The following is a 25,492-nucleotide window of genomic DNA, read 5'->3' on the forward strand; positions in this document are numbered from 1 at the left end:
GGCTTCTTAACAGCTACAGTAACAGAGAAGAAAAAATTCCCCATCTGTAAGGGATGCTTAGAGGGACGTAAGGCTCCTTTTTGTTGTTGCTATTAAGTATACAATGGGTGTGTGCCTTGTCTTCGGGAGGGGCAGTGGCTCAATGGTAAAGTATCTGCTTGGCCATGCAGAAGGTCCCAGGTTCAATCCCCGGCATCTCCAGTTAAAGGGACCAGGCAAGTAGGTGATGTGAAAGACCCCTGCCTGAGACCTAGGAGAGTCGCTGCTGGTCTGAGTAGACAATACTGACTTTGATGGACCAGGGGTCTGATTCAGTAAAAGGCAGCTTCATATGTTCATGCTTCCCCTTTCCTGTGGGTTGAGAGAGGGAGGAAGAGAAACCTACACATCGATGAGTCCCGATGGAAAAGATGCCCGCTAGGGTGCTTATTGAGTACCTTGAATCCCACCTCTACAAACAGAATCCAGGTACTATTTTGTGCATCGAAGAAACAAGAAAGCACACGCCCAATACTATTTTAAAATGCAGAAGGGAGGAAAAGGAGTTTTTTTATAAAGACTTTTACAAATCAGCCTCCCACAGTGCACTAAGAGCCTCCCTCCTTGGCAAGCTCCAGTAGTCCTTTGCCAAAAGGCCTGAAAAAGTCCCTAAGGCAGCAAGCAGGCAACAGAGGAAACCATCTGCTTTGCCAAGGCAACTGGATCAGCACTCCCACACCCAACCTGGTCACATGCAACTGACTTGTTCTAGTAGGACAGGGGTGGATACCTGCAGAAATGCAACCAGGAGGGGCAACATCCACCCCTCTGGATGCACCTGACCCCCCCACCTGTTCAAGCAGTTGCAATGTTTAGTGTGCAAAGAAACTGAGAAGAATTCCCAGCAGGGGGTGGGAAAGTGGTCAGCTAGTTAGGGCTGTAAGGTTAGAGACCTCTCCACCTTTTTTTCCACACCTCTTGTCTGTCCTTAGACTGATACTCTTAGGGGACAATTTCCTCCTTCTCAGAAATCCTTCTACCCTCTCTCTCCCTCCTTAGCTAGATAGAAGAAGAACAGTGTGTTTTTATATGCCAACTTTCTGTACCACTTAAGGCAGAATCAAACCGGCTTACAATCGCCTTCCCTTCCCCTCCCCACAACAGACACCCTGTGAGGTAGGTGGGGCTGAGAGAGCTGAGACTAGCCCAAGGTCACCCAACTGGCTTTATGTGTAGGAGTGGGGAATCAAACCCGGTTCTCCAGATCAGAGTCCACCACTCCAAACCTCTGCTCTTAACCACTATACCACACTGGCTCTAGACAGATAACTAGAAGCTCTGTCTCTCAGCTTTCCTATCCTAAAATGTAGTTCCCTCAATAAAGGCAACTTTATGTTTAACCAGTGAGTCTGACCCTTCTCTGCGTACTTCGAACACTCAGGCAACACCACCAGCCATGGATTGCTTTCCTAGTGGTGCGGGCTGTGGCTAGAGGAACTGTGACACAACCAGAGCTAAACTGCCCTGCCGGGCAATGAAGCCCCCGGTGCAGCATGGGTAGCGAGAGGGGCCCCAGCCTCAGCTGCCTCATCACTCACTATCAGCCATGGCATTTGTGAGCTTCGTTTGCCCCCCCCCCCCAGCGAAGTCATCAGGCAGCCAAACCTGATTGGCTATGCAGGGTCATGGCGCCGTTACATGGTCCCTGATTGGCTGGCGTCATGCAGCAAAGGTGCAAGAAGCCCTAACAATGGTGCCCAAAGAGCAGCCCCCTGGGGGCCTGCAAATAGGAAGGGAAAAACCCCAAGGCAGGCTGTTGAATCAGGTTCTCAGGAGGCTTCCTGCAGTCCTCGGAAGCCAGCTTTTCCCCACAAAAATGTCCAAGAGCAAAATCTGGCACGGCCCACAAGCACTCCCCTAAGCAGCAGGGACTCCCCTCCCCAAAGAAGTCGCTCACATGGTGTGGGGGGGGATAGAAGGGAGCCCCTGCCCACCCCAAATGAGAGGGTTTACTCTAGCCTTGAAAACCAAGAGAAGCTTAATACCTGGAGCTTATCCAGGAGTGAAAAAGAGCTGAGAGACAAGACCCCGGCCAATTATTTCCCAGATCCTTAGCTGCTAATGAGCTCCCCACACCCACATGTCCTCTAAATATCTGTTGGGCAGAAAGAGGAAGGGGAAAAGACAACCTCCTGAACATCCTCCTCCACCCACAGACCGACGAGCTCAAAAACCTGCCTGCCAGCAGAACAAAACCCTTTTGCGTGGCCCTCAGACACCTGAGCGCTGCTTTCCCTTTGCTCCAGGGGGGACCCTAAGAAAGAGACCCCCCCCCTCAGCCCCCTGAACAGAAGTGTACCTCCTCCTCTTCCTCCTCTCCCCTTTCAATTATTTGGAGGAGCTTCTTCTCGTCGTCCGTCTCCTCTGTTGCTGGGGCCTCCTCTTCCCGGTGCCGGCCACGCTCCCGCACGCTGCCTGGCTTGTGGCGCACTTTGACGTCTTCGTCCTCATCTTCACGGGGTCGTTTTGTCCCTCTGTTGGGCTGGAGATAGAAATCAGGCTGATGAGCTGGGGGAAATTCATCTCTCCCCTGCCTCGGGGTGCCAAAAAAGAACTCATATCATGACGTGACCTTTGGAAGCAGAGAGGGCCTGGGTGGAGTGGGTGTGTGTGTAAAGTGTTAGGGAGACCCAGGTTCAAAAACCCCTCTTGCCATGACCATGGGCCAGCCTCCTGTCCCCGCCTGACCTGCATCACATTTGCCTCCCTAGAGGAATGCAATAAATAAAGATAATAAAGTGTTTCCAAGCTGCAAGCCCAATCCTGTCATATGCGAGAGAGAGAGAGAGAGAGAGAGATGCCAGCATGGTGTAATGGTTAAGAGCAGTGGTTTGGAGCGGTGGACTCTGATCTGGAGAACCGGGTTTGATTCCCCGCTTCTCCACATGAGCAGCGGACTCTACTCTGGTGAACTGGGTTGGTTTCCCCACTCCTCCACATGAAGCCACCTGGGTGACTTTGGGCTAGACACTCTCTCTCAGTTTCACCTACCTCACAGGGTGTCGTGGGGAGGAGAAAGGAAGGTGATTGTAAGCCGGTTTGAGTCTCCCTTAAGTGATAGAGAAAGTCGGCACACAAAAACCAACTCTTCTTCTTCTTACCGCGGTTAAAGCCGCAGTCTAGGGGCAACAGAAGAAGGTTGGTTTTTATATGCTGGCTTTCTCTACCATTTAAGGAAGAATCAAACTGGCTTACTTTCCCTTCCCCTCCCCACAACAGAAACCTTGTGAGGTAGGTGAGGTTGAGAGAGCTCTAAGAGAGCTGTGTCTAGCTAAAGGTCACCCAAGCTGGCTTCATGTCTAAGAGTAGGGAAACCAATCCAGTTCATCAGATTAGCCTCCGCCGCTCAAGTGGAGGAGTGGGGAATCAAACCCAGTTCTCCAGATCAGAGTCCACCACTCCAAAACACCACTTTTAGCCACTACACCACACCGGCTCTGCCACACATGCTAGGAAATTCCCACCAGAAGCACCACACCAGCTGCTTTGCATCTTACCTTTCCTACTTCTGGCAGCTCGGAAGAGAAGGCTAAAAATAGCTTCTCGCAAAAAAACCAAAATATTTAAAACAAATCCAGCGGCAATTAAACTGCACCAAACAAGCCCGTATATTAATTTTGTATTAGAATATTAAGTGATCTTCAAGGATGCTTATGTACTTTTAAACTGTTTGCCTGTCTCCTGGAGGCTAACTGATGGTCGGGGAAGGGCCGTGGCTCAGTAGTAGAGCATCTGCTTAGCATGCAGAAGGTCCCCAGTTCAATCCCCGGCATCTCCAGTTAAAGGGACTAGACAAGTAGATGATGTGAAAGACCTCTACCTGAGACCCTGGAGAGCCTTAGGAAGGTGCCGTGGCTCAGCAGCAGAGCCTCTTCTTTGCATGCAGAATGTCACAGGTTATATCCTCAGCATCTCTAGTTAAAGGGACCAGGCAAGTAGGTGATGTGGAAGACCTCTGCCTGATACCCTGAAGGGCCGCTGCCAGTCTGAGTAGACAATACTGACTTCAATGGACCAAGGGTCTGATTCAGTATAAGACAGCTTCAGGTGTTCATGTGTTCAAGGTCCCCAGTTCAATCTCTGGCATCTCCAGTTAAAAGGACCAGGCAATAGTTGATGTGAAAGTCCTCTGCCTGAGACCCTGGACAGCTGCTGCTGGTCTGAGTAGATAATACTGACTTTGATGGACTGAGGGTCTGATTCAATATAAGGCAGCTTCATGTTTTCATATGTCAATGAAAATGGACCCTCCAGGCCCTTACTACAGCTAAAAGACTTGTATTACTACACTGGATAAATGCCTACCTCCTATAATCCAACAGACTGAGGACCTCACAGCTTTATCTACATTTGAACTTATGGAATGCAGACAACAATTGCGTCAGGACATATTTGGAAACCTTTGATGGAGGCCTATGTGTACACCGGCCACCGTTGTTGTAATATTTTATATTTCTTTTCTGTTGGGGAGTTGCAATTAACAGGAAACCTTAACACCAAATACTGTCATAAGTCTGGGTGAAGAAAAACATTGTTAGACTGACACTCATGAAGACAAGCGAGCCCTTAGAGAGAGCAGACACCCCCCCCCCCCGCTGCCCTCAGAGAATGGGACCAGATGCCGGGGGGGGGGAGCCCCTCCCCTGAAGGCGGGTGCACCCACAGTCTGGCCTCAAGAGAACAGCTTAATACAATGGCAGGTAACCCCAAGTCCTAAACCACTTAAGCCTTTTAAAACATAAGAACAAGCATTCTGGATTGTGTCCACAAGCAAACCAGGATATGGTGCAAACCTTTTCTTTTCTTTTCCATTTCCCCCCCCCTTTTTTTTTTTTGCATTTGGTATATTTTTTTAACAATTTTATTTTATTTTAACAAACACAAATAACCACAACCACATTAAAACACTAAAACATAAACTCAATATAACAATTTATACGAAGCTTGCCATCCGAAATTGCAATCCTATTGTCAGCCTCATTAAATTACATTGCTCTTTGTTTATAACATATTATTCCATATCAGTTAGCACAGTTATTGCTTGTTTATTACCTAAAGCTCTTTTATTTTATCTAAATTTGATTCAGTTCTGTTCCAAATTTCTAGCTATATATTTTTTTTAAAAAAACATTCCATTTTTCCTGAAATTCTGTGATTGGCCTATTGTGTATAAAAAAGAAGTCAATTTTGCCATAGTTGCATATTCTGTTAATTTGTTGATATATTCATCTAAATCTGGGTATTTCTCCACTTTCCATTTTGCTGCATATGCCATTCTTGCCATCAAATTCCACCTTCACCACATACTTAAACTGTTCATTATGTGTTTTTGAAACATGGCTTGGTAAAATATTTAATTTTTTGGGTAGTATTTGGTGCAAATCTTGAAGAGCAGGTCAAACAGGACCGTGTCTGTAGCTGCAAATTCTGAACCACCCGATTCCCCAAATCTTCCGCATGAACTGCAGTGGTCCAACTTCCTTCCATATTACCAAAGGATGTAGAACTGCAGCAGGATCCGGCTCGCCTGGAAGGGCAGTAGCCCCATGCCAAGCCAGGTCGATGAGAGAGGCATGGAGCAACGGACACCCCTCAAATCACCCCCTGCCAGGCAGACCTGGTGGACAGGTGGGGGGGGGAGGAGCAGGACTGCCTAAAAACACCTTTATCAGTTTTAATGCTTGCAAACAGAACCTCTGGCGGGTCTGGACTGGCCTGAGACAACTAAGGGAGGAACATGATAGGGGTTTATATAATTATGCACAGGGTGGAAAGAGAACTTTCTCTCCCTCTCCCAAAATACTAGAACTCAAGGGCATCCAATGAAGTTGATGGGCAGCAGAATCAGGAAGGACAAAAGGAAATACTTCTTTACAGGGCCAGTGATTAAAATGTGGAATTCGCTGCCAAAGGATGTAGTGTTGCCCACAGGCATAGGCAGCTTTGAAAGGGCAGTAGGCAGATTCACGGAGGAGAGGTCTATCAGCGGCTGCTAGTCATGGTGACTAAAGGGAACCTCCACTTTCAGAGGCAGTCAACCTGTGAATCCCAGCACCCAGAGGCAACGTCAAGGGCAGGCCTTGGTCTCTATGCCCTGTTGTTGGCCCTTCAGAAGAACTGGATGGCCACTGGTTGAGACAGGGTGCTGGACCAGATGGATCCGGCAGGGCTCTTCTGATGTAATGAGTCCATCCAGCCCATTACTTAGTCTAGGGTCAGCCTCATCTAGATGGGAGGCCTAGAAAAAGAGATCAGTGTCCTCAGCATGCAGGCAACACCTGGTGGTAATGTGGGCACAGACTAACACTGGCACTGGGACAGCCTGGCACCTGCCCTGGGCAGAGCGATGCGCCTGGAGGCCTCCCTGTCTCTGGACAGAGGACTTTGTGTTGGCTTTAATTAGATTTATTGTATTATTTTAGCCTGCCTTTCTCCAAGGCACTCAGGGCAGTATATATGGTTCTCCCCTCTTCCATCTGATCTTCAGAACAGCCCTGTGAGGTAGGCCAGGCTCAAAGCACCTGAAAGACTGTTTCCACCCACATATTTCTGCCCAAATGCTAGGATAGGGACCTGCTAGTGTGCAGGGCCTTGCGGGAAGGCCTTCTCAGACCACCACACAAACATCCCAGCTGTTGGATCCCCTCCCTCAGGAGGAGAGACCAAGCCCATCTCTCCCTGCCTCCTGGCACAGATAAAGGATCTTAAAAAAAAAAAAAAAACTCTGGAAGGCCTTTGAAATAGTTTGACGAGTGCTGCAGTTTTGCAAGGGCTTTGTGCTGTTTTTAGCTATTTTATGACATTTCAAATGACTCTAATTTTGGGTTTATGAGCTGCCAGCTGCCTCGGGCGGCTTCGACAGGAGGGAGGATGGAAGACAAATGCCCCCAAGAAACCCCAACTCCACAGACAGACCTGTCCCCCCCCCCCCAATACACACAAGCACAGCTTCATTTGCAGGATCAGAAGAGCATGCCTATTATCTTGGGTGCTGTGGAACGCAGGCAGGATGGTGCTGCTGCAGTTTTCTTGTTTGGGGGCTTCCCAGAGGCCCCTGGTTGGCCACTGTGTGAGCAGACTGTGGACTTGATGGGCCTGGGTCTGATCCAGCAGGGCCTTCCTTAGGTTCTTATCAGCAAGAGGAGAGGCCAGAAGGGGCCTGGCTGGAACCTGCAGCAGTAGAGATGCCGGGGGTGGTGGTGGTGGTGGTGGTGGAGAGACAGCCTCTGGAACCGACCCACTGGACAAGAGTGGAGCTACCACAGCCGGTGCTGGGTGCCTCCGTACCAGGTGCAGAGGAGCGATCCACAAAGAGATCCCAGGGCAGGAGTCCCCAACACCTTTCTTGTTGTCTTCCAAGTGTTTTTACAAAGTGGTAAGCCTCGACCCTGGATGGGAGACCTCCAAGGAATACCAGGGCTGTGACTTGGAGGCAGGCAATGGCAAATCACCTCCAAACGTCTCTTGCCTTAAAACACGCCCCCACCCCCACCCCCAGGATCGCCATAAGTCTGATGTCACTTGACAGCAAAAAAAAAGGGAGAGCCAGGTGGGGCTTCTGACTGACCAACATAGATAAATGTAAAGTTCTGCATTTAGGTAGGGAAAATTGAATGCATAATTATAGGTTGGGGGAGACTTGTCTTGGCAGTAGTGTGTGCAAAAAGGATCTTGGGGTCTTAGTAGACCAAACACTGAACATGAGTCAGCAGTGTGATGCGGTAACTAAAAAGGCAAATGCGGCCTTGGGCTGCCTCAACAGAAGTATAGCGTCCACCTCCCAAGGAAGCCTGTTCCGCTGAGGAACCGCTCTAACTGTTGGAAAGTTCTATATCTAGGTACCAAAAATGAGGGACATGCATACTGGATTGGGGATACACTTCTGGGCAGCAGTGTGTGTGAACACGATCTTAGGGTTCAGATGGACCGTAAGTAAAATACAAGCAGCCAGTGTGATGCAACAACAAAAAGGGCTAATGCGATCTTGGGGTGTATCAACAGAGGCATAACATCTATAACATGGGGTTGGACTAGATGGCCTGTATGGCCCCTTCCAATTATATGATTATATGCTCCATGCCCAGAAGATGGGGAGAAACCTTCCAGGATCCCTGGCCAATGTGGCCATGAGGAAAACTGCTTCCTGACCCCAAAGTGGTGAACAGCATTTCCCTGGGCACGTAAGAAAGGGCCACCTTGTTCATGCCCATCTCGAAGCGGCAAGTTAAAAGTTTGTGTCTGACCCGTCTACTGAGGCAGCACACAATTCAGGCTGCCGGTTCTCATTTTTCTCCCTCTCTTTTTTTTTTTAATTAAAAAGCAATGAGGCTGCAGCCATAATGAAGGGCCGGGGGAACACACCATGGGCCTGGATGCAAAGTAATGTAGCATAGACGAGGCCGCAGCACCAGAACCGTTTCTAAATTAAAACCCTGCTACAAAGGCAGCTCCATTTCCTCCAGGCCCCCAATCGATGTCATTATCGGCAGCTACGATCTGCTTCGACCTCAATTGGGGGAGGGGGGAATCTTCTCTAATATGCAATAACAGAGTCATTATGATAAATTAGAAACGCGCCTGGAGTGTAATTATGAATGCTGCCTTCTAATGTTCACCGGAACGTCGCCGAATCCCCTGAAAAAAAAACTTAAGATCTGAAGCGGGGGGGGGGGGGGGAGAGCTTTTCAAGAACTTCCCAATACAAAAACAGCTGGATTCGAATCTGGTAGCGTCTTAGATACCAGCAAGATTTTTGGAGTAGGAGCTCTCGAAAGCTCCTTTCCCAGAAATCTTGCTGGTCTCTAAGACACTACTGGATTTGAATCCAGCTATCTTAAGGGATAGCACAATGCACAGATTGTATGTAAAAGCCAGAAGGAACCCAGGCCTTCCCTACCTGATAGTGTGTGTGTGTGTTAAGTGCCGTCAAGTCGCTTCCGACTCATGGCGACCCTATGAATGAAAGTCCTCCAAAATGTCCTGTCTTTGACAGCCTTCCTCAGATTTTGCAAACTGAGGGCTGTGGCTTCATTTATTGAGTAGATCCATCTCTTGTTGGGTCTTCCTCTTTTTCTGCTGCCTTCACCTTTTCCTAGCATGATTGTCTTTTCCAGTGACTCTTGTCGTCTCATAATGTGAGCATAAAGTACGATAGCTTCAGTTTAGTCATTTTAGCTTCCAGGGTCAGTTCAGGCTTGATTTGATCTATAACCCACTGATATTTTTTTTGGCGGTCCACCTGATAGCCTAGGATGGGATTATTCACCACGGACAACCAGATGAAGGGAAGCCATGCTCAGCCACCACCCGAGCCAACCTCCCAAGAAACCCACCTGCCCTAGAAAAACGTTCCTTCCAGCAAAATAGGAAAAGAAAGAAAAGGCAGAGAAAACCAATCGTTCTGAGCTCAGTTAACTGCCAACCTTCGTGAGCAATTCAGTGAAATTGGAACCGGGAAAGGGGGGGGGGGCTGGCGATGAATTAACGCGTTCTGTTTAATAATAGAAATCTGTCTGCCAGGCCTGGTGCAGAGAAAGAAGTAACCTTGTTACTATGGAGCTCGGAAACCATTTGTTAAAGAAATCTGAAATGAATCTTCCTAAGTGAAGGAGGGGCTCCCTTTGTGCGCGGTTCCGCAGCAGCCGAAGCTCCGCTAGAAAGAGTCATCAAGAAGAGCTAACCCATTAGCTGTCAATTTAGAAAGACTTCGGGAGGCAAGCCCCAAATCTCCAGCGATATCTTCCCAACCACCTCTTAATCTTTTTTTGTAACACCTGTGTTAAGCCGGCCTGCTTTCAATCTTGCTTTTCTCTAGTGCATCTCAAAACGAATAAGCCGTGGCAGGCAGGGCAGCGGCTCGACGCTCGGGAAAATAAAGGAAAAGGAAATTAAGCTGCCCTGCAGAGGCGAGACGGACAGGTGCCCCCCTCAAGCCACAATTCCCAGCAGCCAAAAACTGAGCACAGAAAAGGGAAATACATGTTGTCCTGAAGAATTTTGAATCTAATCCTTGGCTTCTCCCCGTTCCAAATAAATATATTAATTTGGCTTTGCCATTTCTCCAATGTTTTTTCTTCTACAACAAATGGGATCATTTGAAATAAAAAGTTCATTCTTGGCAAGACGTTTGTCTTGATGGCCGAAATTCTTCCCAACCAGGAGATTTTTAGTTTAGTCCATCTTTCTAGTTCTCTCTCAGTTTTCTGCCATATTGATATATAATTGTCTCTGAATACTATTTTATTTGAAGCTGTTAGTTTTATCCCCAGATATTTCACCGGGTCTTCGGTAACCTCGCAGCTGGATATATGTTTGATTTCATCCTTTTCCTCTTTTGTCATATTTATCGCCATAATTTTAGTTTTAGACTTGTTGATTTTATAACCAGAAAAATTGCCGTATTCTTCTATTTGGTCTATCAAATGGTGAGCTCACCTTCCCCGGAGGTTTTTAAGAAGAGGCTAGATGGCCGTCTGTCAGCAATGCTGATCCTTAGGCAGTTCGTGGGAGGGAGGGCATCTTGGTCATCTTCTGGGCATGGAGTAGGGGTCACTGGGGGCATGGGGGGAGGGTCGTTGTGAATTTCCTACATTGTGCAGCGGGTTGGACTAGATGACCCTGGTGGTCCCTTCCAACCCTATGATTCTATGGCGCCCGCCAACACCTTCCCTGGCCCTCACCTGTGACAGATAGCCAGAGCATGATGCTTTAGAACGGCCACAATGTCCTCAGGTTTTTGAGGCCTTAAAAGTTTCCATCGCGACAGCCTTGCTCAGCATTCCTGAAAATACAGGCTTGCTTCGGCTGCCACCACAGCTTTGGTTTTATTCTCCCTCTCTCCTCTTCCGGAGGTCATGCGGTCCCCGTCTGAAGGAGCTAATCTCGCCTGCTGAAACTGTTTATGCCCACGGCGTTACAACATCCAAGCACGTTGCTCTGCAAAAATTTCATGAACTTCTCACTTAAAAGATGAGGCGGAATCAACGAGGAGGGCAGAGAGAGCCTGAAATGATGCCAAAGAGCCTGCTGTATTTTTTATCGATGCTTGTTCATTCATCTTTAACCTGCTATCCTTTCTTTTATACATATTATTTTATAATAAACACTGCAAAAAGAACGCAGTGCTTTGGATCTTCTTCATTTTTCTGTAGGAGAATTATCAAATTAGTGGCTTCTCCCCTTTTTCTGGCAAGAAGGGTAACTGGATAGTTTTGACACCTTCCTCCATCCTAGCTTGACTAGCCTTCCCAAAAGGGACTAAGCAAGTGTTTTTAGAAAGTGGGTGTGGCCGTGGGGGGCTCTTGCCCACCTGGGTTTCTGATCGGCTGCGCACATTAAAGCAATGTTGCTTCGGCTGCCACCACAGCTTTGGTTTTATTCTCCCTCTCTCCTCTTTCCCAGTGTATTTTTTTTTAATTGCCCCTCTCCTCCTCTACACCTGGGCTTTCCCTGTGTGCGTGGCTCCGCCTCCTGCAGCAGCCATTTTCGAGTTGGCTCCGCCTCGTGTGACAGTCCTTTTGTAGTTGTTCCCACTACCTTGTGTCAGAATTCCAAAGGTGCCCACAGGCTCAAAAAGGTTGGGGACCCCCCTGATCTAGTGGAGAAGATTGAAAGAGCTACTGAAAACATCTTAAACTTCCCTTGCCTGCCTTTTCAACAGGAGCTGAGCCTGCTGGGAAAGCCAGCCTGCTCAGAGAGACTGTCACAGCATCTCCATAAGAAACGCCCTGCTGGATCAGACCCAGGCCCATCAAGTCCAGCAGTCCGTACACACAGTGGCCAACCAGGTGCCTTTAGGAAGCCCTCAAACAAGACTTTGACTGCAGCAGCATTGCCCTGCCTGTGTTCCACAGCACATCATATAATAAGCCTGCTCCTCTGATCCTGGAGAGAATAGGTATGCATCATGACTAGTATTCATTTTGACTAGTACCATGGATAGCCCTCTCCTCCCCAAATACGTCCACTCCCCTCTTAAAGCCTTAGAACATAAGAGCATAAGAAAGGCCCTGCTGGATCAGACCCAGGCCCATCAAGTCCAGCAGTCTGTTCCTACAGTGGCCCGCCAGGTGCCTCTAGGAATCCCACAAACAAGGCGACTGCAGCAGCATTGTCATGCCTGCGTTCCACAGCACCTGATATAATAGGCATGCTCCTCTGATCCTGGAGAGAACAGGCATGCATCATGACTAGTAGCCATTTTTACTAATCTCCTGTGACACACAGACTGGCCTGCAAAAACCATCTGTCCTGACCCCAGGGCATCTGGATAGAACCCTTTCTCAGGGGTCTCCATTCGTAGGAGAGGCAGAAGAAGCTTTCCCCTGTGCATTTCTCTGAGTTTAACTCTTAGATCGGGGTCCCCTACCTTTTTGAGCCTGCAGATAATTTTGGAATTGTGGCACTAGATGGGGGGGGGGGGCAGCCACAAAATGGTTGCCACAAGAGGGGGAGCCAACCATAAGATCTCAGGGAATTTGGTCATGTATAACTCTAATAACAACTATTCAACAGTGCAGGCAGAAGCTCTGCTTAACAGGATGCCTTTTCAAATGTATTGTTAAAAATGTATTGTTTACAAAAAAATTGCATTCGTATAGCTGTTCTTCAGTCACACAGTGACTAAAAATACTTGGCGGGTGCCAGGAAAGGTGTTGGTGGGTGCCGTGGCGCCCATGGACACCATGTTGGGGAACCCTGCCTTAGACCGCCACTTAATTCTGACCAAAAAGACCAGATTGAGGGGAAAAAATGTTAGATCCCTTTTGTTTTTAAGGACAGAGTCCAGTTAAAATATTTGGTCCCTTCCAGGCACAGCAGGCCCATAAGGCAAAAAAAAAAAAACCCAAAAGTTTCATCAACACCGTTTAAAATAAAATAAATAATAACCAGACAAAAAGGTAAAGGTCGTCACCTGTGTAAGCACCAGTCAATCCTGACCCATGGGGTGATGTCACATCCCAAAGTTTACTAGGCAGACTTTGTTTGCATGGGGGGGGGGGTTTTTGCCATCGCCTTCCCCAGTCATCTTCCCTTTACCCCCAGCGAGCTGGATACTCAGTTTACCGACCTCGGAAAGATGGAAGGCTGCGTCAACCTTGAGCCGGCTACCTGAACCGACTTCCGTCGGGATCGAACTCAGGCCGTGAGCAGAGCTTTTGAATGCAGGACTGCAGCTTAACACTCTGCGCCACAGGGCTCTTTTTAAAACCAGACAAACAGGAAGAGAATAAGCACACAAGAGAAGCAGTGCTAAGCAGACGGCAATCCAGCAATCTCGGTGTAAGAGAACCATCTTAGACTAAGGAGGACAGAGTTGCACCAACCTCCCTGAGGACAAGGGGACTCTCGGACAGCAAGGCTTCTGCAGTCTTCTCCCTTCACAGTGCAGGGAGGCTGACACGGAAGAAAGGGAGGGGCTGTGGCTCAGTGGTAGAGCCTCTGCTTGGCATGCAGAAGGTCCCAGGTTCAATCCCCGGCATCTCCAGTTAAAGGGACTAGGCGAGTAGATGATGTGAAAGACCCCTGCCTGAGACCTTGGAGAGCCACTGATGGTCTGAGTAGACAATACTGACTTCGATGGAGCGAGGGTCTGATTCAGTAGAAGGCAGATTCATAGAATCATAGAGTTGGAAGGGACCACCAGAGTCATCTAGTCCAACCCCCTGCACAATGCAGGAAATTCACAACTACCTCCCCCACACACACACCCAGTGACCCCCTACTCCATGCCCAGAAGATGGCCAAGATGCCCTCCTTCTCATAATCTGCGTGAGGTCATAGAATCAGCATTGCATTGATCACCATCTAGCCTCTGCTTAAAAACCTCCAGGGAAGGAGAGCTCACCACCTCCTGAGGTGTTCATGGGAGAAAGCAGCCCTTCAGGGAGAAGCTACTCAGCTGGCATGAGAAAAAGGGGGGGTGATTTCACTGTGTGGAGGTTGGGGGCAGCAGAGACATGCCGGGCAAAAAGGGTTCCTATCACTCTGCTGTTTGCCTGCCTGGGGAAGGTTTCCCCCAATCTTCCAGGGCAGGTGGTTGGCCTTTGTGAGAAACAGGATGTTTGACTGCATCAGTGCCTGACAAATCCTAGGTTGCCAGGGCCCCTGGAAAGTTCACTACAGCGCCAAGTATTTTTAGCCATGGTTTTATTGCAGCGTCTCTCAATGAGAAGCACAAATCTTATTTATCATTTCACATCAGAACATGTTTTGATAGAGGGCACAAAAATACAGGGGCATGAAGTTCTTGCTGTCGCTTATTTACGTGTTAACTTCTCGTCATCCGATGGTGGTGGATGAATTCCCTTCTTAAGCAGTTGCTTTCTATACTGGCTCTAATATTCAATTAAATGGAGCTTTTAAAGCAATAATGGAATTATCAGAAAGACAGGAGAAGCCAGGTTAGGGGTTACCTGTTTGTTGTAGCGATGACAGTCAGGGCTAATCCTGTATTTATTTACCCATTCATTTATTTATATGCTACACTTTAGTCACAGCTTTAATAAAATTACAAGAAACCGGGAGGCGGTTAGGATTGGGATTTGTGGTAGCAATAATTGCAAAATAGAGTAATTAGTATACAAAACTCTGAAGACTGAAAAACGAAGAAGAGTTGGTTTTTATAGGCCGACTTTCTCTACCACTTAAGGCAGAATCAAACCGTCTTACAATCTCCTTCCCTTCCCATCCCCACAACAGACACTCTGTGAGGTAGGTGAGGCTGAGAGATTTCGGGGAGAACTGTGACTGGCCCAAGGTCACCCAGCAGGCTTCATGTGTAGGAGTGGGGAAACCGACCCGGTTCACCAGATTAGCATCCGCTGCTCATGTGGAGGAGTGGGGAATCAAACCCAGTTCTCCAGATTAGAGGCCATTGCTCCAAACCACTGCTCTTAACCACCACACCCCTCTGGCACCTAATTTTTTGGACTGGCTCCTAGAGCCAGATACAATTTGTGAAGGCCTAGACCTAAATAGACCAGTCTGATCCAGCAGGACTCTTCCCATGTTCTTATGCAACCCAGAGCACCGGGTGGCATGTGCTGGGGAGAGGCACATCTTCTGTGCCAACCCCACGGAGAGCGCCTGAGACCCTCCAAGTGACTCAATCTACCCTTCCTGATCTTGTGCTGCTGTTCCTCCAACTGCACGTGGAAGGGTAGGAGAACGGCACTGCGGAAGCCCCGCAAGCATGTGTGTTGTGTAGAGGAAACGGGCCCTTGGCCACCAAACGTCCCCCTCTTCAAGCCCACCTGGTCGCTCTCTCTCAGAAGGTCTCTCCTAGGAGCCACCCCCCTCCCCTTTGACGACAGCAACCCCACAGAAAATGGCATGGTAGGTTTTCGGCGGTGGGGAGCACGGCACAGAGTAGCAGACAGGCCACTGCTGAAACAACCATTCCTGGCACCAGGTGCGCCTGCTCCCGGGCCAATTTAAAACCTGTCACCGACACCACCAATCTTGCTCACTTTGTGCCGGCTCAGGCAGACAAAGCCCCGGTCCAGCTTGCCCATCTCAGCTCTCCTCAAGCATCACGTGGATGTCCTGCTCTCGAGAGCCAAGTGGCAATTGGGAACCAGCTGGCTGCCGCGGCACAAATCAGCTTTTGGTAATCAGGGCGGCTGCCTCCCCTCTCCTCTCCTGAGATAACTGGAAGAGGAGCCCTGGAAATAGCCGGACTTGGCGATGACCCCTTAATTACCGGCTGTAATCAGAAACCAGGCAGGCAGGCTCTGGGCACAGCCTTTCTGGGCGAAACGGCTGCAATATTTAATCTGCAGGCCGGGCCATCTGCAACCGCTCTGCCTGGCCGTCTCCACGCACACGGATTCCTGAGCCCTTTGTAAACCGCCAGGTGCCGCATCCGGAGTTATTGTCTTCTCTGATGCGCGCCGGGCCTGCCTCCCCTTCCGCCCAACACTTGGCACCGAATTAAAGGACAGCCTGCCCAGCGCTGGCTCAGCCAACCCTGGCACGGAGACAGCAGCACAGTTTGATGAAGCAGAGCACAGACTCAATGTGTAGAGGAGGGGGCTACCCAGGGCAATCAGAACGGGAAAGGAACTTGTCGGGCTGGCTTATCCAGGGAGAAGCAGGGTTTCCAAGGAACTCAGCAACCCGGGAGGGCTGAGGGAGACACCCAAACCATTTCTGTACACCTGGTCAAAAGTTCTGCCTGGGACTGACCCGTTGTACTCAGTAGGAAACTATTTTCAAATTAGTTAGCCTCAGCTGGAGCGGGAGGGGCTCAGAATGAAGATGCACACAACTGGGAGGTGCGAACAAATTGCTCTACCTTCCAATTAGGCAAAAGACCATCTTTTCCAAGGACTCAGTAGCACGCAAACAGTCTTTGTACAACCCAAATAAGCAACTCAGGGATGAAACAATGAAAAAACCGTACCTCCACCTAATCGCCATTTTATAATAACTTGCTCGGGCAGAAACTGTCCAATCACATGTAATCCAGCTTTTTAAAAAATCCATTTTAATAACACCGGGAGGGAACAGAGCTGCAAAACGTCCGGAAATGTTGAAGCCCATGGGGGGGGGGGGGGAAGAGTATTTTCAGTTGTCTTTTTTATAATGGAAATTGGGGGTGGGGGGAGTAGACATGTATGCAAGCTTAATTTCCTATCAAACCTAAACCTATGTTTCTGCTTTACCAATATAAAATGAATCCTTTATAACCTTAGACTGCATATAAAATTATACTAACTGGCATATTTATGGAATTTAAAGCCCTTCGTTTTCTACAAGCAAAATAGCAAATGCACCATCAAAGCGAAAGACAGCTCCAAACTGCACCCTCTGCTATCTTAATCTTAACACATTTCACTCATGTCAAATTTGCTCCCCCAAATTTCCCAGTTTTTCCATTGGAAAAATTGAACGGTACAGTTTGACTTAAATTTTGCTGTAAAAGTGCATCTCACCCATTCCAAAAGAATACAGGAGGGTTTTTTTTTCTGCTTCCCAGTTTCAACCAGAACCTAAAAAGTCTTTAAAAGCTGAGGGGGGGGGGAGTTTCCTTCCCAACTTTTTCTTAGCTTCCCACCCCCTTCAGGACTCCACCTCTCTAGTAGGACAGAAGCTGAGAACAAGGCCAGTGAAATCAGGGGAGGCTGCTCAGTATCTCCATTTGGCGGCCCTGGGTTCAAACTGATAGTTGCTGGAAGGGGACCCAACACTCTACGAAGGCCCCATCAAGCTAAGCCCTGAGCAGAAGCAGCACCAGAGTCCAAACGGCACGAGCACTGAAGCCTCCCTCCGGTTTTACAGGAAGAGAAACATTCCGGGTTCAGGTGTGGATCTGCAGCTCTGGAACCGCTGGAGATTCATGAGGTCGGCAGGAAGACACCTCATGAAGCTGCTTTATACTGAATCAGACCCTTGGTCCACCGAAATCAGTAGAATCATAGAATCATAGAGTTGGGAGGGACCACCAGAGTAATCTAATTCAACCCCCTGCACAATGCAGGAAATTCACAACTACCTCCCCCCGCAAACCCCCTGTGACCCCTACTCCATGCCCAGAAGATGGCCAAGATGCCCTCCCTCTCATCATCTGCCTAAGGTCACAGAATCTGCATTTCTGACAGATGGCCAACTAGCCTCTGCTTAAAAACCTCCAGGGAAGGAGAGCCCACCACCTCCCGAGGAAGCCTTTTCCACTGAGGAACCGCTCTGTTAGAAAATTTATCCTAATGTCTAGATGGAAAATCTTTTGATTTAATTTCAACCCGTTGTTTCTGTTTTGACCTTCTGAGACAACAGAAAACAACTCGGCACCATCCTCTATATGACAGCCCTTCAAGTACTATCTACTCAGACCGGCAGTGGCTCTCCCGGGTCTCAGGCAGAGGTCTTTCCCATCACCTACTCGCCTAGTCCCTTTAACTGGAGATGCCACTGGGGATTGAACCAGGGACCTTCTGCATGCCAAGCCGATGCTCTACCACTGAGCCACAGCCCCTCCCACAACTTCATGCCCCCTTTCTCCCCCACCCACTGCCATACAGCTATTCAGAGCTCCTCTCTATATAATCTCAACTGGATCAGTTTAGCAGAAGGGCCGTGCGAGAGAGTGTGTGCCCACCTGCAAAGTATCCTGCCCAGGACGGCAAGACCAACATGAATGGACAGGTTCCACCCCAGCCTCACTGGCAAAGGCCAATTCTCATGTCGGCATTGAGAAATGGAAGATTTTTTTGGGGGGGAGGGGGGTTTGCAGTGCTTTGAAATATGCCCGAGGAGATGCAGGCCCCTTTCTCTTCTGCCCGCAGGAGCCTTTCATTTCCAAAACCAGGAGGGGGGAAAATATGAGCAACATCAATCTTCTTTTTGCAGACGAGCCGCCGGAGCCAGCGAACGCTGTGAAATACGGCGCAGCGTTACGTTTTCTGCTGCCTTGCACGCCACATGCAAATTGCATCAAAAATACTTAGAATTAAAGAAGAGGGTAATAAATAATAGCAGGGCCCGAGAAAAATGAAGAAATAAAGACAGGAGAAAAATGAATGTTTTCACTTGGGATTAGACAGAAGATTAAGAGTTGGCAGAAACTGCTGCGTGTAGAGGAGCCGGTGGGGGGGCAGAGTGGGGGGGGGAGGGAAGCACCATTGGAATGATGCTGGACAGAAGCTGCCTCCAAGAGTAGGGGAGGATGCCACTTAGCAAGCCCTCGGGAGTGCTGAGCATGAGCACCAAAAACGGAGGCAACTGAGGCAACAGCCTCAGTGAGGAAACCACTGTTCCACATGGCTCCTTCTTTGGAGGATTTTAAGCAGAGGCTAGATGGCCATAGGCAGACCTTAGGCAGATCATGAGAGGGAGGGCAGGAAGAGTTGTGTCAGTGTTTGGCTCTTGTGGTCCTTTCTTACATGTTCAAGGTAATGCCGATCACCACTTTGGGGTCAGGAAGCAACTTTTCTCCAGGCCAGATTGGTTAGGGGTCCTGAATAATTTTTTTGGCCATCTTCTTTGCATGGAGTAGGGGTCACTGGGGGTGTGGAGGTGTGGGGGGAGGTAGTTATGAATTCATAGAATCATAGTCGGGAGGGACCACCAGGGTCAAGTCCAACCCCCTCCACAATGCAGGAAATTCACAACTACCTCCCCCCCACACACCCCCAGTGACCCATACTCTATGCCCAGAAGATGGCCAAGATGCCCTCCCTCTCATCATCAGCCTAAGGTCATAGAATCAGCATTGCTGACAGATGGCCATCTAGCCTCTGCTTAAAAACCTCCAGGGAAGGAGAGCTTACCATCCCCAAGATCCTTTTCGCACACACTACTGCTGAGACAAGTCTCCCCCATCCTATAATTATAATAATTTCCTGCATTGTGCAGGGGGTTGGACCAGATGACCCTGAAGGTCCCTTCCAACTCTATGAATCTATGTCCAGAAAGGCAAGGAGGGTTGGGTGCACGAGAAAGAGGCGCATATTTTGAAGGGGGTGGCCAGGAGGAGACAACCCCTGATGAGACACAAGGTGGCACACAGGCAGCCTTCCAGCAGTAGCTGGACGAACACTTTTTAGGGATGCCTTGGGCTGTTCCTGCATTGAGCAGGGGGTTGGACTGGATGTCCCTTCCAACTATATAATTCTAAATCACACACCGGGATCCCCAGTTGGAGAGTTCCCAATTGCCCCTTCTGTGGATATATTCTCAATCTAATCTCTGAAAACTGAACATGAGAGCCAGTGTGATGTAGCTAGATTCGAGTGCTGTGGCACAACAAGATTTTGGGGGTGTGCTCTTTCAAGAGTCAAAGTTCCCTTCGTTAGATACGAGTGTAGAGTAGTAGTTAGACTAGGATCTGGGTGACCCAGGTTCAAATCCCCATTCAGCTACGGAAGCTTGCTAGGTGACCAGGGGTCTGTCACGCACTCTCAGCCTAACCTACCTTACAAGGTTGTTGTGAGGAAAAAAGGGGGGAGAGGAGAACAATGTAAGGCACATAGATCCTCAATGGGGAGAAAAGTGGGGAATAAATGAAGTAAATAAATAACTAAACGTGGCTCTTTGCATGAACTTAAAAAAGGCTGCTTTTCTTTATAAAGAGAGGGAGAACCTCTCTTCTAGGCACCGTGCAGCAGAACAGCCCTGATCTTGACTGGCAGGTCACCTTAGGGGTCAAACATTGATCCAACTGGGTGACTTTAACCCCCACTCCCCCAGTTATGCCTATGAACTACCAGATCTCTGTAACTGACCCCATCTAACCGCAAAAGAACAAGGTGGCTGTTGATCTTCCATGTGATGATCATTCCCAGATTCTTTACTGGGGGGGGGGGATTCCATGAGAAAGGAGATGAGCAGACTAAAGAAGAAGGAACACTGGGGGGGGGGAGGGAACAATTAGCCTTTGGGAACAGCAGGATGAGACAGACCCTATGGATGAGAGGCAGTGTGGTATAGTGGTTAAGAGCAGTGGTTTGGAGCGGTTGTAAGCCCTTGGCCCAATCTGAACCAAAAACCACATCAGAGACAGTCAGGTCCAAAGAAGCTGGTTTTTACTGGTCAAATAGGTTAACAGAGCATAAAGAAAAGGTGACAGCAATGGAGCTTGCTGGCTTGCACTTGGTAATATAAAAGCATAGAAAAAAGCCAGAGATTACAAAATACAAACAGTGCCGTGGTTCCCACAGCTTCAAAAGGATTTAGGTATGCACAACAGTCCTTGAGTCTGGTCAGTGGGAAAACGAAACCAACTGAGATACAGGCCTGACAGCGGTGGACTCTGATCTGGAGAACTGGGTTTGATTCCCCACTCCTCCACATGAAGCCAGCTGGGTGACCTTGGCTAATCACAGCTCTCTCAGCCCCACCTACCTCACAGGGTGTCTGTTGTGGGGAGGGGAAGGTGAGTGTAAGCCAGGTTGAGTCTTCCTTAAGTGGTAGAGAAAGTTGGCATATAAAAACCAGTGTATAAAAACCAAGTCTTCTTCTTGTTATCTAAAAATATGCCATTTCATAGGTAACAATATTAAGTTAAATATTTCAGAATGTGTACCCTCCAAGGCTGTATAAAGACTATCCTATTCTAAATCAATAAGTTTTTAACGGGTATAGTAACCAATCAGTATGCAATTTTAAAGGAAATATCTAAATAATAAACAGGAATTTTTGATTTACATTCAGTGATTTAAGTCAGCCTTATTTCTCAGTCATTTAAACTGCAGCTTTAAAATTGCCTTGATTTGTCAATTATTCCTGTACAGTTGCCCAGAAAACTCTTCCTTGAGCCAGCAATCCCCAGTGTGGTCTAGAGGTGCTAAGGCACCAGTTTCCTTCTGGAGCCTTGAGGATAATCTCATAGAGTCCTAGAACCGGAAGACACATTATCGGACAGCTTGTCCAAACCCCTGCTTAATGCAGGAAATCTAAAGTTACCCCCTACTCCAGACATGTAACACAAAGGACCTAAACTAGACTAGTACTTGAAGGGCTGTCATATAGAGAATGGTGCCGAGTTATTTTCTGTTGCCCCAGAAGGTGAGACCAGAAGCAACGGTTGAAATTTAATCAAAAGAGTTTCTGTCTAGACATTAGGAAGAATTTTCTAACAGTGAGAGCGGTTCCCCAGTGGAACAGGCTTCCTCGGGAGGTGGTGAGCTCTCCTTCCCTGGAGGTTTTTAAGAAGAGGTTAGATGGCCATCTGTCAGCAGCGCTGATTCTATGATGATGAGAGGGAGGGCATCTTGGCCATGTTCTGGGCATGGAGTAGGGGTCACTGGGGATGTGGGGTGAGGTAGTTGTTAATTTCCTGCATTGTGCAGGGGGTTGGACTAGATGACCCTGGTGGTTCCTTCCAACTCTATGATTCTATGTGGAAAAGTGCAGTGTTTGCACTATAACAACAACAACAACCATTGTCAGCCATGAACACACAGATTCATGAAGAAGAAGTCCATCAATGGCTACTACCCGTGGCGCCGGAAGGAAGCCTCCATTGGCAGAGGTAGCAAACCTCTGAATACCAGAGCTAGGATGAAACATCAAGGGATCCCTGTTTGTTCGGCCCTCCAGGGGAACTGGTTGGCCACTGTGTGAGACCAGATGCTGGACTAGATGGACCCTCACTGATCTGATCCAGCAGGGCTCTTCTTATTTTATTTTATTTATTCAATTTTCTACCCCACTCTCCCTAACAAAGTCAGGCTCAGAGAGGCTAACATTCGATAAAACAGAGCATACAGCCAATACAATAAAAACGAAACCTAAGATTAATATATAAAATACATAGTACTTAAAAGTTCTTAAGTTCTTATAAAGGCCTCAGCTTCTATGCCCTGTTGTTGGACTTCCAGAGGAACTGTTTGGCCACTGCGTGAGGCAGGATGCTGGACTAGATCAGTGGTTCCCAACCTTTTTTTGACCAGGGACCACTAGGACTTTTTTGTTCGGTGCAGGGACCCCAAGGTTCAAAATAAAAATTCTGAGAATTTGAAAATAAACTTTAATCATAACTGTTAGTTAAACATTAAACTTAGAATAATATTTGAATATATATATTTTATAATAGAGAACTTTTAATTGAAAATATTAATTTATTATGGGTTTATAACTTTGTTTTGCGGACCTTAATTTAGTTCTCGCGGACCCCTGGGGGTCCATGGACCCCTGGTTGGGAACCAGTGGACTAGATGGACCTTCACTGGTCTGATCCAACACGGCTCTTCTGATGTTCATATGAAGGCCTCAGCCTCTATGCCTTGTTGCTGAACCTCCAGAAGAACTGATTGGCCACTGTGTGGGACAGGATACTGGTCTAGATGGACCACTGGTCTGATCCAGCAGGGCTCTTCTGATGTTCTTATGAAGGCCTCGGCCTCTCTGTCCTGTTGTTGGGCCTCTAGAGGGGCTGTTTGGCCACTGTGTGAGAAGAGGATGCTGGACTAGATGGACCCTCACTCTCTGATCCAGCAGGGCTCTTCTTATTTTATTTATTCAATTTTCTACCCCACTCTCCCCAACAAAGTCAGGCTCAGAGCAGATAACATTGGATAAAACAGAGAATACAGCTGATACAATAAAAACTAAACCGAAGATTAATATCTAAAATAAACAGTACTTAAAAGTTCTTATGAAGGCCTCAGCATCTGTGCCCTGTTGTTGGACCTCCAGAGGAATTGGTTGGCCAGTATGTGAGCCAAGACGCTGGACTAGATGTACCACTGCTCAGATCCAGCAGGGATCTTTTACTGTTCTTAAGTCGATGTTTGTTTACAAGAAGCCCACACCTGTCCCAGCATTGGGATTCAACAGCCAATATTTCTAGGGAAATTCAAGAAAAATCCAGCTGCACTTTAAATAGGAGCAAAATTATTCCATCATATGCTTTCGTGACTTTTTCTGACTCATGACAGCTTCTGCTGCAATAAATCTTGTTGCCTCTCCAGTTAGACATTGGACTCTTGTTCAATTTTGCTCATACAGACTAACACGGTTCACCCCCTGCCATTATGAGCTTTCTAGGGGTGTCAAAAGGAGCCCCGTGGCGCAGAGAGGTAAGCTGCAGTACTGCAGTCCAAGCTCTGCTCACGACCTGAGTTCGATCCCAACGGAAGTTGGGTTCAGGTAGCCGGCTCAAGGGTGACTCAGCCTTCCATCCTTCCGAGGTCGGTGAAATGAGTCCCCAGCTTGCTGGGGGTAAAGGGAAGATGACTGGGGAAGGCACTGGCAAACCACCCCGTAAACAAAGTCTGCCTTGGAAACGTCGGGATGTGACATCACCCCATGGGTCAGGAATGACCCGGTGCTTGCAGAGGGGACCTTTTCCTTTTACCTTTAGGGATGTCAAAACAGCACAACAGAAGTAAGTTTCATTGCAATATGCTTAGGATACAGATTTAAACTTCACAGCTCCCTTGGCCAGGATAGGAAGAAGCAGAAGAGAACCAAAGAGGAAAATATATTTTCAAAAGGAGGATTTAACAGTGCTATCTGGAAATGGAGTAGGAATTATCTGTTTGTGCTCACAAGAGTCCTGTGAGAGACATAAGAGCATAAGAAAGGCCCTACTGCAGGGGTGGGGAACCTTTTTTCTGCCCAGGGCCATTTGGATATTTATAACATCATTCGTGGGCCATGCAAAATTACCAACTTAAAAATTAGCCAACCAATACGTTTCCCAATGGCCCAGGTGGGAAAGAGTTAACACAGTTTTCGTGGGCAGTCCTAGCAGCTCCACCGCTAACGACTCTTCTGCAAGGGGGGAAAAAAGGTTCCTTTTCTCGGCAAAACAAACTCACATCTGCCTTGAAGGGAGGCTGTTCCTGCCCGCGGGAGGGGGCGGATCGCCAGTCTTAGGTCCTTCTGAGCTAGAGATCTGCCAGGACCCACGAAGGGCCAGACCGAATGATTTCGCGGGCCTTATACGGCCCCCGGGCCTGACGTTCCCCACCCCTGCCCTGCTGGATCAGACCCAGGCCCATCGAGTCCAGCGGTCTGTTCACACAGTGGCTCAACCAGGTGCCTCTAGGGAACCCATAAGCAAGACTTAGACTGCAGCAGCGGCATCCTGCCTGTGTCCCACAGCACCTAGGATAACAGGCCTGCTCCTCTGGTCCTGGAGAGCCGCTCTGACCCCTTCCTAGACAGGGGAGGAGGGTGGGGTATAAATGTAAGCAGCAAATAAACAAAACACGGCTATCCCTCTGAAACTAACCAAACCCAGCCTCTTTCTTGGCAATGAACCCAGAGGGATTCGCTGTCTGAATCTGTTCCAGCAAACCTGAACAGGAGTCTTGTTGCTGCAAAAGGAGGGGGGGAAGTTTCCCCCTCCCCCCCCCCCAGCAGAAGAAGCTTTCCTGGGCCAGGGCCTGCCCCAGAGAGGCCTGGGTTCGAATCCTCCCATAAAACTCAACGGAGGGGGGGGGAATCTGGAACCAGCCTGCCCGCCCTGCCTACCCCACAGGGCTGTTGTGGTCATAAAACGCGAGAAAGGAGGGTCAAACGTAAGGGGCTGCGACCCATTGACTCGCACGTGTCAACGACGGCACACATACACACATGCGGAACGCGTGTCGGGGTTCTCACGGTGCCCACCTGGTAGCTGAGCAGCTCCCCCACGTCCATGCCGCCCCCCCTGCGCGCAGACTCCCGCCGGACTGTCGCGAACGCCCGCAAAGCAGCGCAGTCGCGAGCCGCGCCGCCGTAAAGCGCGACCGCGCCGGCCGCCCCGCTGCCGTAAAGCGCCGCGTAGGCGCGCCAACGCCTCCGCCCCCAGGGAAGGCGGGGCCGTAAAGGCTCCCCGCGAGCGCAGCGGGAAAAGAAGCCGCAGCAGCAGCGGGCTTCGCGCATGCGTGGCACGGCATGCCTGCCCTGGTCTGGGCAACGGGGAAATCCACCGCACACAAGCTCAATATATCACAATACTCATTCTAACTGTTATACAAATTTCTTTTTTTTTTTTAATAAATATTTTTATTGGTTTTCA

General features: G+C 48.6%; 1 protein-coding gene across 1 annotated transcript in view; it reads right to left on the reverse strand.

Moving 5' to 3' along the window:
- The window catches only part of CTNNBL1 (catenin beta like 1), a 123,341-nt gene extending 98,200 nt beyond the window's left edge, over window positions 1–25,141 (reverse strand). The window contains exons 1-2 of the mRNA XM_056844487.1: window positions 25,102–25,141; window positions 2,339–2,521 (exon numbers count right to left, since the gene is read on the reverse strand). Coding sequence (XP_056700465.1) covers window positions 2,339–2,521; window positions 25,102–25,131 — 213 coding nt within the window. The 5' untranslated portion in view covers window positions 25,132–25,141. The remainder of the gene's footprint in view (window positions 1–2,338; window positions 2,522–25,101) is intronic.
- Window positions 25,142–25,492: the final 351 nt, after the last annotated feature.

Source organism: Euleptes europaea, chromosome 2 (assembly GCF_029931775.1).
Source record: "Euleptes europaea isolate rEulEur1 chromosome 2, rEulEur1.hap1, whole genome shotgun sequence".
NCBI lineage: Eukaryota > Metazoa > Chordata > Lepidosauria > Squamata > Sphaerodactylidae > Euleptes > Euleptes europaea.